The sequence below is a fragment of the Chenopodium album genome, chromosome 19, assembly GCF_948465745.1.
Source record: "Chenopodium album chromosome 19, dcCheAlbu1.1, whole genome shotgun sequence".
Taxonomy (NCBI): Eukaryota; Viridiplantae; Streptophyta; class Magnoliopsida; order Caryophyllales; family Amaranthaceae; genus Chenopodium; species Chenopodium album.
In genome coordinates, this window is record NC_137852.1 from 38,752,309 (window position 1) to 38,767,847 (window position 15,539).

The following is a 15,539-nucleotide window of genomic DNA, read 5'->3' on the forward strand; positions in this document are numbered from 1 at the left end:
ATGGTTTCAGTGTATCATTTTTAAATACTCCGTATCAACTTATATAATTGGCAAAAGCTAACAAATATTATGAGCGTGTTAGATAGATAACTAAAAATAGATAGAACTATTGAATTAAAATGAACATCAATTACATCTACCGACACATGATTTTGGCATCCATTTCTAAATTAATACCCCATACCATTTAGAAAATATTGTAAATGCTTATCTAACGCTCCAGGGACGTTTGTTAACAAATCAATAATTTCCAAGTATGTTTATTGATAATTAATTAGAAACATTATTGGCCAAAATTTATGTTGACAAATACCAATTAAATAGAGAAATCTAAAATATTATTAAAACTCAAAGTGACAACATCATGTGTCATCGTTCTTTCCATATGTTTTGGCGCCACATGAGCATTATGTGTCACATTATGCATCTTCACTCATCATCCTAAAACTCTTCATATGTGTACTTTTTGTATTTAATTTTCTCATAAAATGTAACTCCTAAGTAATTGCATAATAATCTACAATTTAATTTGTAATACATTAATCAAACACTAATCTATACTAATATATTAAAAAGGCGTTATTAAAAACGTCTATGTGCCACGTAGAGCACGCCACGTCACCTACGTCTATGTGCCACGTAGAGCACCCCACATCACCTACTCCATCTCTCATTATGCCACATCATCATTACTCAATCAACCAAAATATTACAAAAATGAAGATAAAGGGATTTGAACACCCAACCTTTTATAAGAAAGATGGTTACTGATAGGCGTGTCGCGTACCTAACAAAAATAAACCTAACTAAACCACTACTATGTAGACGGGCAAGCAAGGGTCGGATCCCAAGAGACTATGGTCCAACTAATTAAATAGACTCAAGCAATTACTAAGCAAGTAACCAAATCAAACGAATGAGAGTCAATAACTAAAGAACTAATTAACGCGATTAAACTAAATAATATGATAAATCAATGCTAAAAACATCCAAGATCAAGCATCACCACGAATACAATTAATGCAATAGTCGTTCTACCCCTAACATATAATTCAATTGATTGATGAGGAAAAGTAATCCCTATATAATACCAATGGTCTCTCCCGAGTTATCAATGGCTTCTCTAATCACAATCAAGCCTACTTCCGTGGAATCATGCAAATTAAAGACCTTGAGCACATTACTCTAACTTCCTAATCATCCGTTCAACTACTCCCGTGATGAACTTCAAACCCTTAATTGAATTATTCAAACCCGTCAAAACCCAACTCCCGTTGTGATTAAAACAATGGATTAATAACAATACTAATTATCCCTAATCTAATATTGGCATGAGCACAATCAATTAAGCATATCAATTGCAATTATCATCAAAGAATTTAAAGAATTAAATCATGCATTAATCATATTCGGGTTCCGCTAGATCTTGGAACAAGGAAACTACTCACACATATTAATGAAAACAATAACGATAATCAATAAAGAAAACATAATTAACAATAATAAAATAAGAGAATTGAGAGAAGAAATCAGTACTTGGAATTAATTATGAAATCTTGAATCTTGAAAGCAAAACCCTAGAAAATAATATGGAAGAACGTAAAACCCAAAAAGAAGTCTAAAAAAAATATCTGAAATATGAATAAAAGTGTTAAAATAAAAGGTTATCTAAAACCTATTTATATCCTATCATAAAACTAGGTATTTTTATCTAAATAGGACTCTCAAACGCCACCAAAACGAGCTGCCACAAGTGGGTTGTGGCACGAAGAAAACTGCCACAACCAGGCTGTGGAACGGGCTGTCCTTTGCCTCTCCCTTGCTCCAATATAGACGCCCACAACCAGGTTGTGGCCAACAGATTGCACGCCACAACCGAGCTGTGGAGTAGGCTTCCAAAATGCTCCATTGATGCTCCATTGGCGCTAGAAACGCTCCATATAAAGAAATATCTCGCGATTAAAATAAATTCCACGTAAATCAAGCCCTATTCCTATAAAAACAAAAGCAAACAAACCGAGAAGAGCAATATCGAAATAGGAAGAATAATAGCTCAAAAAGATTAGGAAAATGAAGAAAACACAATAAAATATGACCAAATATCACATATAAATCATGTATAATATCGTGTTATCAATTACTTAACCATCTAAGCTAATCACAAACTATGTTATAAACATGAAAATAAATGTATATAATAATCACAAGGTCTAATTAAAGTAGCAACCGGTGCAACGGCCGGGCTACACACTAGTGTTTACTTGTATGCTAATCTTCTAAGTTCAATACAAGTCAAGCAATTATACAAAGTATAGTAATATTTATATAAGTAATTATTTTTTAATGCAAAGTAAAAAAAAAAAAAAAAAATACTAGCACCCATTATTCTTAAATTTATTCTTATATTTTTGAAGGAATATTATTTTTATTAGTATTGTTGAACACAAACTTTCTTAATTTAAATTTAATCAAACTTAAAAATTTATGATGATACGGGGCATCGCCCCAGCCAATTAATAGTTTATTATAAGAACAAAAGGAGCATATAGCTGATAATTACACCCTCCGTCCCCTTTTGATAGTCCCTTATGGGCAAATTTTAGTCCCATAATGTTCACCCCATTTGCTTTTTTCCAACAACCAATAATATTAATTTTTTACCAAAATTCCCTCCACTTTGCAACAATACTTGTGCAAATTTAGATTTCACATGTAAATTTTGTTTCCCCATATACTTTTATTACTTTCTCTCTCTACTTTTTTGCATACTTAATGTCAATTTACTTTTTCAATGTACTTTTACAATTCTTATTTGTGTTTATTAATTCCCGTGAAAAATGCCCATAAGGGACTATCAACCCTAAGGGTAAAGCTAAAAATGGAAAGAATAAATATTAAATTAACATTTATTACACCGATTTACTCGTGAATTATCGATAAATTCCCAACTTAATACACTAAAAGGAAGTATGTTAAATGCTTATATGCAACCCTTTAATTAAATAAGCTAAGAAAATTATAGACATAGCTATGTATAAATAAACATTAAAATATTAAATTAGAAAATATTAAGAATAAATAAACATTAACTATATCAATTAATGCACATTGTTTGTCATGAATTCTTAATTGTACGGAGTATTATTTTATTTTAAGTGGTCCAATAAGGTTATATAAATTAGGAAAATTTGAGAATTACCACCTTCTATTATGTCAATTTTAGCAATTACCACCTTCTATTTTTTTTTTTTTTTTTTTGAAAATTACCACCTTCTTTTTTCAAAAACATCAAAAGTTACCACCTTCTTGCCCCTCTACTACCACGTGATGTCATTTTGGGCTCATTCTTTCCCTTTCCTCCCTATTTTCCAGTAAGGTTATATAAATTATTCAGCTTTGACCTTTCTATACAGTCAATACATGTCACTAATGTTAGTCACTAGCCAATACCTCATTTTATAGAAAATCATTGAAGATATTAATTATAATACTTATTATAGAGGGATTGTATTAAATGTTTTTTTTTTAATTTTTTTTTATTTGTGTAAAATGATGCAAGTCATATATTAAGGAGTTGATTCCCATTTCCCATATCTCTATTTTATAAAGTTTCAACTTCAAATTTCATCAAAAAAACAAAGTTCAACTTAAAAGTCCAAAAACAACTTATTTTTTGAAAAACCAAAAACAACTTTTTATTTCCTCTCCTCTTCTCTTCTTGGTTTTTTTCTTTCTTATTTTTTTTTTTTTTTTTTTGTCGTACAATTCTCTTCTTGTTTTTGTCTTAAAAATAAAAATGAAGGATGTAATGGAGAAAAAAGGGTCAATATGGAGCATCTTCATGCATGCGGACGGTGTGGATGTAATATTGATGGTCCTTGGTTTCATCGGAGCCGTTTATGATGGTTGCACATTGCCTATCACTTATGGTTTCACTAATAATTTAATAAACAATGTTGGCAGTAGTTCTACTTTCAGTTCCCCTCAAGCATTTATCAAAAGTGTCAACAAGGTTTGTTTATTATTGCATTTTTAATAATTCTTTTCCATTTCTCTACGCTTTTTTTTTTTTTTTTTTGAGTTAATTTAAATTTATTTACCCAGATTTTCTCTATGTCTTTTATCTTTGGTTTTGAGTTTCTCACAAAATGATGAAAATATTTTGATGGATAAATTATTACTGACTTTTATTATTTTCATTTGTATTTTACACATTTTTGAGGGATGAATTAATGAATGAACATGCTAAAGGTCAAGCTCACAATTAAATTGTGATAAATTAAAACGTTATTCCTCTTTTCTCTTATAATAAATGTCACTATTTTGTCAATGCAGAATTTTGACTATTAATATTTTTATGTGTAAAAATAAAATGTACTCCGTACTAGTAACAAAGTTGATATTCAAAAATTTTCCAAAAAACGTTTATGTGCCACGTGGCAACCTCGTCACGTCATCTTTTATTTATTTTATTTTAAAAATTTTCCAAAAAACGTTTATGTGCCACGTGGTAACCTCGTCACGTCATCTTTTATATATAAATTATTTATTTTTTTTTATTATTTTATTTTTCAAATGAGACAATAAACCAAGAAAAAAAAATCTTATAACTATGAACATATTCTAGTTAATGAAAATTTTTTAGCATGAAATTTGAACTCACAACCACTAAAACATGTACTAGAAGTCATACCATCTTATCTATGGATTAATCATGCTTTTAATACTCATCTCATAAATATATATATATGGATTGGATATATGAACATTTAATAAGTAAATTTTTTTTAAAAATCGATTCTATTATTTGCTAATACTACTCACTAACTCACCAAAGTAATGAATACAAGAAGAATTAACAATTGTTCTAAACTTATTTTAGTTGTTTAATTTCTTTGTGTTTCATTATATTATAAATAAATTATATATGAAGGACATGCTTACCTAATTAGTCAATAGTTGTTCTCAAAGGTTTTATGAAAAATTATAATAAATAAACAAATAATAAATAAATAAATAAAGAATGAACTTATATTTCCTTAAAAAAAATAAAAAAAAATAAAAAATAAAAAAATAAAAAGAAAAGAACTTATCGATTTAAATACAAGTATTGTTCAAAGTCACAACTCGGGGCGTCGCCCAAGCTATACACTAGTTAGATATTAAAACAATTCTAACAAATACACATATGACTTTATTAGTTTAATTTGTTTAATCTTATGTATAATTGTATCAGGAATCATTGGTCAAACTAGTGTATGTGAATTGTATAAATGTCAAAATGAGACATTATTATTATTATTATTATTATTATTATTATTATTATTATTATTATTATTATTATTATTATTATTATTTACGGGGACATTTAGGGCCTGTTCATATTTACTTAATTTCAGTTCAGTTCAGCTCAGCTCAGCTCCAATCAGTTCAGTTCAGTTCAGTTCCAATCAGTTCAGCTCAGTTCAGTTCAGCTCCTAATTTCCCTGCCACATAAAATATTCATTTCAGTTCAATTCAGTTTAGTTCCAATCAGTTCAGTTCAGTTCAGCTTCAATCAGTTCAGTTCAGTTCAGCTCAGTTCAGTAAATATGAACAGGCCCTTATTCAAACTAAGGGGGTACAATTTTATGGTTGATAATGAGGTGGCGTCTGGCGTGGTGAGTAAGAGGATTGAATGGGAAATAAAAATGTTATATCATAGAAAATGCTATATGTAGTCCTAAGGGCTATGTATATGAATTTTAAAAAGGAAAGTATTACTCCATCCGTCCCTTTTTTATAGTCCCTTATGGACATTTTTCATGGTAATTAATAAACACAAATAAGAATAGTGAAAGTATATTGAAAAAGTAAATTTACATTGGGTATGCAAAAAAGTAGAGAGTGAAAATAATAAATACATGGGAAAACAAAATTTACATGAGAAATTTAAATTTGCACATATATTATTGCAAATTGGGGGGAATTTTGGTAAAAAAATTAATATTAATAGTTGTTGGAAAAAGCAAATGGGGTGAACATTTTGGGACTAAAATTTGCCCATAAGGGACTATCAAAAGGGGGCGGAGGACTCCTTCATTAATAATTACACTGATTTGCGCGTGATTTTGTTATGCGTTTCTAAATTTTATACCAAAAAGGAAAAGATACTAAATGCTTATTTGTATCCCTAAGAGCTATGTATATCATTACCCTTATATTATTAGGAATTAGATATTCCTAACATATATATATAGTTTGGTTTTTTTAATAATAATAATAAAAAAGAAACCCTACTCCATAATCTTGGACAATCAATTAGAAAAACTTGAGGGGCTTATTTGACAATGTTATTGTTTTCATCTTTATGAGATTTTGAAAATAAAAATTAGGAAAAAAAAAAAAGAAAACAAAAAGTTGTTTCTAATTTTTATTTTGTCAATGTTCAAATCATCATGATTTTAATAAATTTAACTAATTTTTTATTCATTATATAACATACATTTGATCGGCACATAGTTTAGACAATTCAATTGACTTAAATAAAATAAAAAGTTGGGTAGAGCCATAGAGCTAGGCGTGGGTCGTGCCGACCCATGAGCGGCACGGGCCCGGCACAAAATTGGCCCGGCACGGCACGAGCCCGCCAACGGCACCACGGTGACTGAGGAGTGGGCCATGCCGTGAACACGATTTCGAAATCCGGCACGAGCATGACACGAATCTACGGACAACACGGTAGTTTGGCGAGCCAACACGGCACGCCCAGCACAAACATAAAAATAAACATAAACAATAATAAAGAACTATAATAATAAAAGAACAATAATAATATAATAATAGAAAAACATAAACGTAATAAAATTATTTAAATAGTATATCCATTTTAAAAGTTGTTCAAAAAAATATTTAAAAATACTATGGGCGGCTCGGTGCCCGGCACGGTACGCCAGGTATGTGGGCAGTGCCGTGCTGTGAGTTGGGGTGTGCTAAGTGGTGGCCCCGCACGCCAAGATGCAAACACGGCATGAGCCACCACCAGGCACGGCCCACAGCGGCCTGGCACAGCATGTTGCTCACCTCTAGCTAGTGAGTTTGGATGGGGAACCAAGGAAAGAGATATAATATTATAATGTAGGCTTTAAAAAATAAAAATAAAAATAAAAAAACTATCGCACTTGACAAGTATAACACTTTAAAAATATAAAAGAATTATGATTTTGACAAAAAAAAAAAAAAAAAAAAAAAAAAAAAAAAAGATAGAAAATCACGACGATACTAAACAAGCCCTAAAAATCTTCATTTATCTCAAAATACCTCATTATTATTAGAGATATCAAGAGATTATAAATTGTACTCTAATAACAATGTTACGATGGCAGTGGTTGTGCAAACTTTGGCTCAGTGTCACAGTTCGGAATTTTGAATACCGAAACGTGTGTCATGCTCTTGCCCTCTAAAAAGCAAAATTTTACATTTACATTGAATCTCTGGTGAACGCATAAAAGACAATAACATAAAAGACATATATGGTGCTAACACTTGGTAGCGCAAGACACCATATAAAGGGTAGATCATGACCAATAGTGGTATCTTTTGGTTGGAAAGGATTACAAAAGTCGTTTGGTTGAGGTTAATAATCAAAGAGAAAGAAAGTAGGAGATAGCTTAAGTCGTTAGAACTATCCTCCCGATTTCAAGAGATTTAAAAATCGATTCTGACCTCGCCCTTATAACTCCCTGAAGGAAAGAGAATGAACCAAACTCATTTTTTTAGTGCTATTGTTTGTCACTTTTTGTTATTCTTTTTACCTATTTATATGAACTCAATCATCATTTTACATTGATTCCCCACCCTATAGGCCATACCTTTTGCATTCCCTTGACTTAGCCACCACACCAAATTGTCACCAATATCGGCAGTATGCCCACACCAGCCACCACCGTTCTACCCTACCTCCATCGCCCAGCCACCTCGCCGCCCTCCGATAAGCCCTCCCCTCCCCCACCACCTAGCAGCTAGGGTTGCTTGCGGTAGCTGCCGGCTGCCGCTGTGGTCGTGTTAGGTGATCAGTGGCGAGCTGCAATTGTGGTTGTCAGCGTATGCCGTCGTCGGTGTTGTTGGAGCCGGGAAGCGGTGAAAGGGTTTTTTTTATCCATTCTCTTTCGTTCCTTTTCTTCATTTCATTCCGTTTACCCCATGCAAACCAAACGGCTTCTTATATTCTTTTAATTTTCGATGGGTTGTGCATGTTATATGGTAAACATTAGTATTTCAACCTTTAATTTTCCATTAGAATTAACTTGTTAGTACAATATTTAGTATGTTTAAGGTGACAAATTGTTGAGAAAAAGATGTAGCTATTTTCACATTTTTCATTTGATTATTGTTCATTTGATTTCTCTACAGCAAGTAATAAATTTATGCATAGTGGGAGCAGGAGCATTGTTTCTTTGTTTCCTTGGTAAGTAAACACTATCTTAGTATCTTACATTTTTTAATTTTCCTCTGTTTTTACTGTATAATTCATTTTGCTATGATATACTTAATTTAATATTAGTACTAAGGGTCTGTTCTCTTACGTTGAAATTCAGTTCAGCTCAGCTCCTAATTTCCTTCTCTTATAAAATATTCATTTCCTTCTCTTATAAAATATTCTTTTCAGTTCAGTTCAGTCAACGAGAACAGGCCTTAAGGTTACATAAAGTAGCTAAGATCAATTTACAAAGAGATGACATAAACTGTGCACTCAATCGAAAGATAACATACATTGTGCAAAGTATATGTGACTTGGAAAATGAACATCAAGTTAATTCATAGCATGTTACATTAAAATTTTAAAATCACATTTAACACCTAATGTGATTCATGTTTGGTGGCATTATATTCATTGAACGTGTTAGCACCATAAAATGAAATTATAGAGCTTTAGCAAATCATAAGTAAGTGTATGTATGTGTTTTCTAATTCTTCCCATATATACTAAATCTTTTTGTCGAGGAGTGTCATTATGAATCTTGTGATGTTTAATGCCCTTTTCAAAGTAATTAACATGTCTCTTTGGCTTTCCTTGACCTCGCGTTCTTAACACAAGCAACAAGTTAAAATATTCTATATGGGATTCAAAATTAAACCAACAACCCCAAGTCATCCTTGTGAAAACATCCGCAATAGTCAGTAAAAACCTATACATGTTACAAGGAAAACTCTTGTAACAAATGTTTACACAAAGTGACGACTAAAATGCCTTATGAGTCTTAATACTACTAGAATTGACGGATGGAATACGTACTCAGAGGTTGTGACAGGGCTGCTGCTTCCCCTGTAGTGATATACTTAACAATCTGGTTTATTTTTGTAATTGCTTTATTTTTTTGGCTTTGCAATTTGCAGAGGGATATTGTTGGACAAGGACAGCTGAAAGACAAACCTCGAGACTACGATATAAGTACTTGAAAGCAGTGTTGAGGCAAGATGTGGGTTACTTTGATTTGCATGTTAGTAGTATTTCTGATGTAATCATCAGTGTTACCAATGACAGCCTTATCATCCAAGATGTAATAGGTGAAAAGGTATACCTTCTTATAATTGCTTTTATAATTTTCTTTCTTGCCCTCTGGCTAGCTATTGTGTGAAATTCAAAGGAATTCCTGTGTTTAATTCACGCCAGTGGTTAGTGTTCGATTCTCATTAGGTTCACTCTTAGTCTCTTACGGCCTATTTATTTGGTAAGCAGTCATCAACTGTGTGTAAACTCATCATCCATGATACTGCGAGTCCATTTCTATTATACATGATAAATTGTAGAATTGTAGATAGCTAACTTGAGTTTTGCACCCCAATGCTACCTCTGATCTGCTGATGAATCAGGTACCAAATTTTTTGAGGAACGCATCCCTATTCGTCTCAAGCTATGTGGCAGCATTTGCATTGCTATGGAGGTTAGCAATAGTTGGGTCTCCCTTTGTAGTTTTCCTCATTATACCGGGCTTGATGTACGGAAGGATGTTGATGAAGCTATCAAGGAAGCTGACTCTTGAGTACAATAAGGCTGCAGGCATAGCAGAACAAGCGATTTCTTCCATAAGAACAGTCTATGCCTTTGTAGAAGAACACAACACATTATCCAAATTCTCAGCTGCTTTGGACGGATCAGTTAAGTTGGGACTCCGGCAAGGTTTGGCTAAGGGTCTCGCTCTTGGTAGTGGCGGCGTATGTTTTGCTGTTTGGGCTTTCTGTACTTGGTATGGTACCAAACTTGTTTTAAACCACACTGCTAGAGGCGGTACCATTTATATGGTTGGCGCTGCCCTTGTTATGGGAGGACTGTAAGTTCCTTTGCTCATTTTTCCTTAAACTTTTTTATACATTGTTATATTTGTTGCTTCCTTTCTTCTATATAGAAACAAATTATTAGGCAACAATCCAATGTATGAAAGACTTAAATTTGTGTATAGTGATTTATGAAGTTTAGAGATTATTTGATATTTTAGGGGTTACAAGTCTCGTAACTCTTTTGATTTCTCTCTTTTATGACTTGTCCTACCTATACCTGTGAAAGTAGGATAAGTTGCTGGCATGAACATACAATATAATTTCTTTTCTTCACTTCTATTGTTGCTTTCTACACAGAATAATCACTTTTGGTTCATGTATCCAATCCCACTTATGGGATTAAGGCTTTGATTGATTGATTGACTTCTGTTGTTGCTTAGCATATTTCTTAATCTTTTGATGCTGTTGGCAGAGCTCTGGGTTCTAGTTTACCGAACATTAAATACTTCTCAGAAGCTGCTTCAGCAGGAGAGAAGATGATGGAATTGATTAACCGGGTGCCGGATATTGACTCAGAAAAAATGGATGGCCTGACCTTAGATAATATTTCTGGGGAGGTTGACTTTAAGCATGTCAGTTTCGCTTACCCTTCAAGGCCAGATTCAATAATTTTCCGTGACTTCTCACTGCAAGTTCCAGCAGGGAAGACAGTCGCATTAGTTGGAGGGAGTGGTTCTGGAAAATCCACTGCAGTAGCTTTGCTTCAAAGGTTCTATAACCCACTTGGTGGGGAGATACTTTTAGACGGGGTGTCTACTGATAAGCTTCAACTTAAGTGGTTGAGATCACAGATGGGTTTAGTCAGCCAGGAACCTGCACTTTTCGCAACTACAATTAAAGAGAACATACTCTTTGGCAAAGTAGATGCTACGATGGATGAGGTCATTGAAGCTGCTACAGCATCGAATGCTCACAATTTCATCAGTCAATTGCCTCAGGGCTATGATACACAGGTATATGCACCATGATTTGCACATGTATTAGATTCGTAGTCTTGAGCATTGCTGAATTCTTCTTGGAATATTATCATAAGAACAAGTAATGTCTAATTACTGTTAAAGATTATCATAATACAATCTCTTAGAGACATACAATGAATATATTATGGTACAATCTTGATACTTGTATGTGACGTTCATATTGCTGTAGTAAATTAATATGCAAGTATAAAATTTCTCTGTTTTAATGGAGCTTACATCCTTGGAGTTATTAAGGGGTTTTGAGATAATGTTGGTGTTGATGTATAATTGTGTCGATCATCAATCCTTACATTGAAGAGTTAGTGAAGTAAATTTTGCACATTTTTCTTGTACTGTCTGTAGGTTGGAGAAAGAGGAGTCCAAATGTCGGGTGGACAAAAGCAAAGAATAGCAATAGCAAGAGCAATTGTCAAGAAACCGCGTGTCCTGCTCCTAGATGAGGCAACCAGTGCATTAGACTCTGAGTCGGAACGAGATGTCCAAGAAGCACTTGACAAGGCTGCTCTGGGACGAACCACAATAGTTATCGCCCACAGACTCTCCACCATTCGTAATGCTGACACTATTGCCGTTATCCAAAATGGCCAGGTGATGGAGATCGGTTCCCATGATGAGTTGATCCAACACAAAGAAGGGATGTACACTTCATTAGTCCGGTTACAGCAGATGGAAAAGTCTAAAGATGATCACAAAAGTTTGTCTCACCCTTCAACCTCAAACGTACCTACGTCTTACAATGCGGATTCAAGACATAGCATAAGTAGCCGTACACTCTCATTAGGGAGTCGCTCGAGTTCAGTCAAATCGGATCATGACTTGGCCAATGAACTTGATACCAAGCCTAAGGGCGATGAAATATTGCCTGACCCATCATTTGGTAGATTGTTGGCTCTGAACTTACCCGAGTGGAAACAAGCCACTTTGGGTTGTTTGGGTGCTATGCTATATGGAGCAGTCCAACCAGTTTATGCATTCTCTATGGGGTCGCTGATATCCGTGTTTTTCTTGGAAGACAAAGAAGAGATTAAGAGGAAGGCTACAAATTATGCTTGGTTCTTTTTTGGATTGGCTGTGATCACATTTATAGCGAATATTGTTCAACATTACTACTTTGGATATATGGGGGAGTTCTTGACCAAGAGAGTACGAGAAAGGATGCTCGCTAAATTGCTTGATTTTGAGGTTGGGTGGTTCGATCAAGATGAAAATAGTACTGGTGCAATTTGCTCTAGGCTTGCTGTAGATGCCAATGTTGTAAGTTCTATATCCCCTTCTAAACAGTTCCATTTCTATGTGCTAGTATTTTGTGCTTTTTTCTTTGTTAGAGAAATAGGCGTCTACTTTAATATTTTTGCAGCTACCTTTTGTGGGGAAAAAACACATTGAATGTGTCATTTCATTACTCTTAATAAGCACCCCTAAACATTACTCGCATCAACTTCCTTAAACATAACCATAAAATGGAGACGACCAAAATAGAATAAGTAACCATAGAAAAGTAAGGAATGGAGTATTATTTTTCCTTCAACATTGATGAGCTTTTTTTGTGACTTGTGAACTCATAGACGTACTATTTGCAGGTAAGATCGTTGGTTGGAGATCGGATGTCACTTATAGTACAATCAATTTCAGCTGTTGGAACTGCAGTTACAATGGGCTTATTCATTTCATGGAAGCTGGCCATTTTCATGCTAGCAACCCAACCCCTAATTATGTTTAGTTTCTACGCGAGGGGTGCTTTACTTAAAAAAATGTCTAAGAAGGCAAACAAGGCCCAAGATGAGAGTAGTAAGTTAGCTGCTGAAGCTGTATCCAACCTTCGCATAGTCACTGCTTTCTCATCCCAGGACCGAATCCTAGCAATGCTTGACAAGGCACAAGAAGGCCCTCGAAAGGAAAGTATTCGACAGTCATGGTATGCAGGCTTTGGTTTGGGAGCCGCTCAGAGCTTGTTCGTTATTATTTGGGGCACTGATTTTTGGTTTGGTAGTTGGTTAATTGTTCACGGTCAAATAACTGGTAAGGCATTGTTCCAGAACATCATAATTTTAGTGACCACCGGGCGTGTCATTGCTGAGGCCGGGAGCATGACCTCTGACCTTGCCAAGGGTGTGGATGTTGTTAGATCAGTGTTTGCAGTCCTAGACCGTATTACCAAGATTGATCCGGACAGTTCTGACGGATACCATCCGGAGAAAATAAGTGGTCACATAGAAATCCAAGATGTATACTTTTCGTACCCTACTAGGCCCGATGTTATGATATTCAAAGGCTTCTCAATCAATATGGAGGCTGGTAAATCATCCGCGCTAGTGGGCCAAAGTGGGTCGGGTAAGTCAACAATTATTGGATTGATCGAAAGGTTCTATGTTCCTCTCAAGGGGTCTGTGAAAATTGATGGACGTGACATACAGACGTACAACCTTAGGTCCCTAAGGAAACATATAGCTCTAGTGAACCAAGAGCCTTCATTATTCGCCGATACCATAAGGGGTAATATAGCCTATGGAGCTAGTAATGAGATTGATGAATCAGAGATTATCGAGGCTGCAAAGGCAGCTAATGCTCATGACTTCATATCCGGACAAAAAGACGGGTATGATACATGGTGTGGAGATAGAGGGGTTCAATTATCAGGAGGACAAAAGCAACGAATTGCAATAGCAAGAGCTATTCTAAGAAACCCGGCAATACTATTGCTAGATGAGGCAACAAGTGCACTTGATAGCCAGTCTGAAAGTATTGTGCAAGAGGCACTCGAACGAGTAATGGTTGGTAGAACAAGTGTTGTAGTGGCACATAGGTTGAGCACCATACAAAAGTGTGATCTCATCGCGGTGTTAGAGAAAGGCGAAGTTGTAGAGAAAGGTACACATTCCTCTCTTTTGGCTAAGGGGCCTAAAGGAGCCTATTATTCTTTGGTGAACCTTCATGGCACACCACAGTGAACATGTATTAATGGAACGTCATGTTAATGACTTGTATTGAATGATTAATTGATCATGTTTTAGCTTCAGGTATATGATAAATTGAACGTTTGGTTTTTTTTTTTTTTTTTTCTCTTTTATTTATGATCAATTATAAAATTTCTCTTAATTTTCATTTGATTTGTATCTTATACTTCATAAATGAACTTAGCTTTGTGTTTATTAAAAGTCAAAGTGTTGCAAGTACGTTTAGTATTATTCGTAAAATTTTTTATTTTATTTTTTACCTCCTCTGTTTTTTACTAGCAACACTTCGGTTTCTAGTATTCTACAGATACTATTTATATTATATTTTATTTTGCCTAACCCGACCCATTTAATAAACGTATTGTGTCGTGTTGTGTGTCACTTGTTTAGTTAAACGTGTCAGAAACCCTTGACACTAACCCGTTTTTTCATGTTGGTTTGTCGTGTGTTATCGTGTTATATGAAAAAATATAACCCTTATTCAATAAATTTATCAAAATTTCCATAATTTATTAGTTTTTTTTTACTTTTTTTTTTCTTAGGCGGTTGAGTCGTGTTAATTTCGCGTTAGGAATCTCAACACACTAAGGGCTTGTTCTCATTGACTGAACTGAGCTGAACTGAACTGAGCTGAGATGAGCTAAACTGAACTGAACTGAAATGAATACTTTATAAGAGAAGAAAATTAGGAACTGAACTGAAGTGAACTGAGCTGAACTGAACAGAATTTCAATGTAAGAGAACAGACCCTAACTCGACCTGTTTGAATAAAAGTGTCGTGTCTTGTTGATCCATTTAATTAAACGTATTGAAAACCCTTGACACAAACCTAGCTAATATATCCATATTCGGTTCGTGTCGTGTCAACTTTTGTCGGCTCTAGCCAAAATGCACCAATTAAGATTGAATGTTTATTGTAAGTTTATAACGAAAATGATCACATGTTGAATTGTGTAAATTAAAGATCGAGCCCGTAGTTTGGGGTCAACCATTGAATAATTTATGAAGGCATTATGTAAATCCTTCACGTGTACGGAGTGCCCCTCATGCATGCAGACAATGCAGTGGATATAAGTAACGGTGTTGCTTCGGTATTGTAACTTTTTTTTTTTCTTTTCTTTTATTTTCTTTTTTTAATCAAAACTAGTAGGTGGCATGTAAAATGGATATTTTTGTAAATGGCATGCATATTGTATCCAATTAAAAAAAATATTATTCAAAAATAATAAAAATGAATAATTTAATATTATTGCATAGTTGTATATGAGTTCAAAAGACTTCGAATAAA

The 15,539-nt window shown here is 34.2% G+C and overlaps 1 protein-coding gene across 1 annotated transcript; it reads left to right on the forward strand.

Annotated features, from left to right (window-relative positions):
* The first annotated feature begins 3,515 nt into the window (after positions 1-3,515).
* LOC145595468 (ABC transporter B family member 15-like) lies at positions 3,516-14,614 on the forward strand. The gene is made up of 7 exons (XM_081651886.1): positions 3,516-4,012; positions 8,392-8,446; positions 9,376-9,554; positions 9,853-10,310; positions 10,730-11,270; positions 11,640-12,551; positions 12,878-14,614. The coding sequence occupies exons 1-7, from the start codon at positions 3,797-3,799 to the stop codon at positions 14,243-14,245; spliced, it is 3,729 nt and encodes a 1,242-aa protein (XP_081508012.1). The 5' UTR covers positions 3,516-3,796; the 3' UTR covers positions 14,246-14,614.
* The last annotated feature ends 925 nt before the right edge of the window (positions 14,615-15,539 follow it).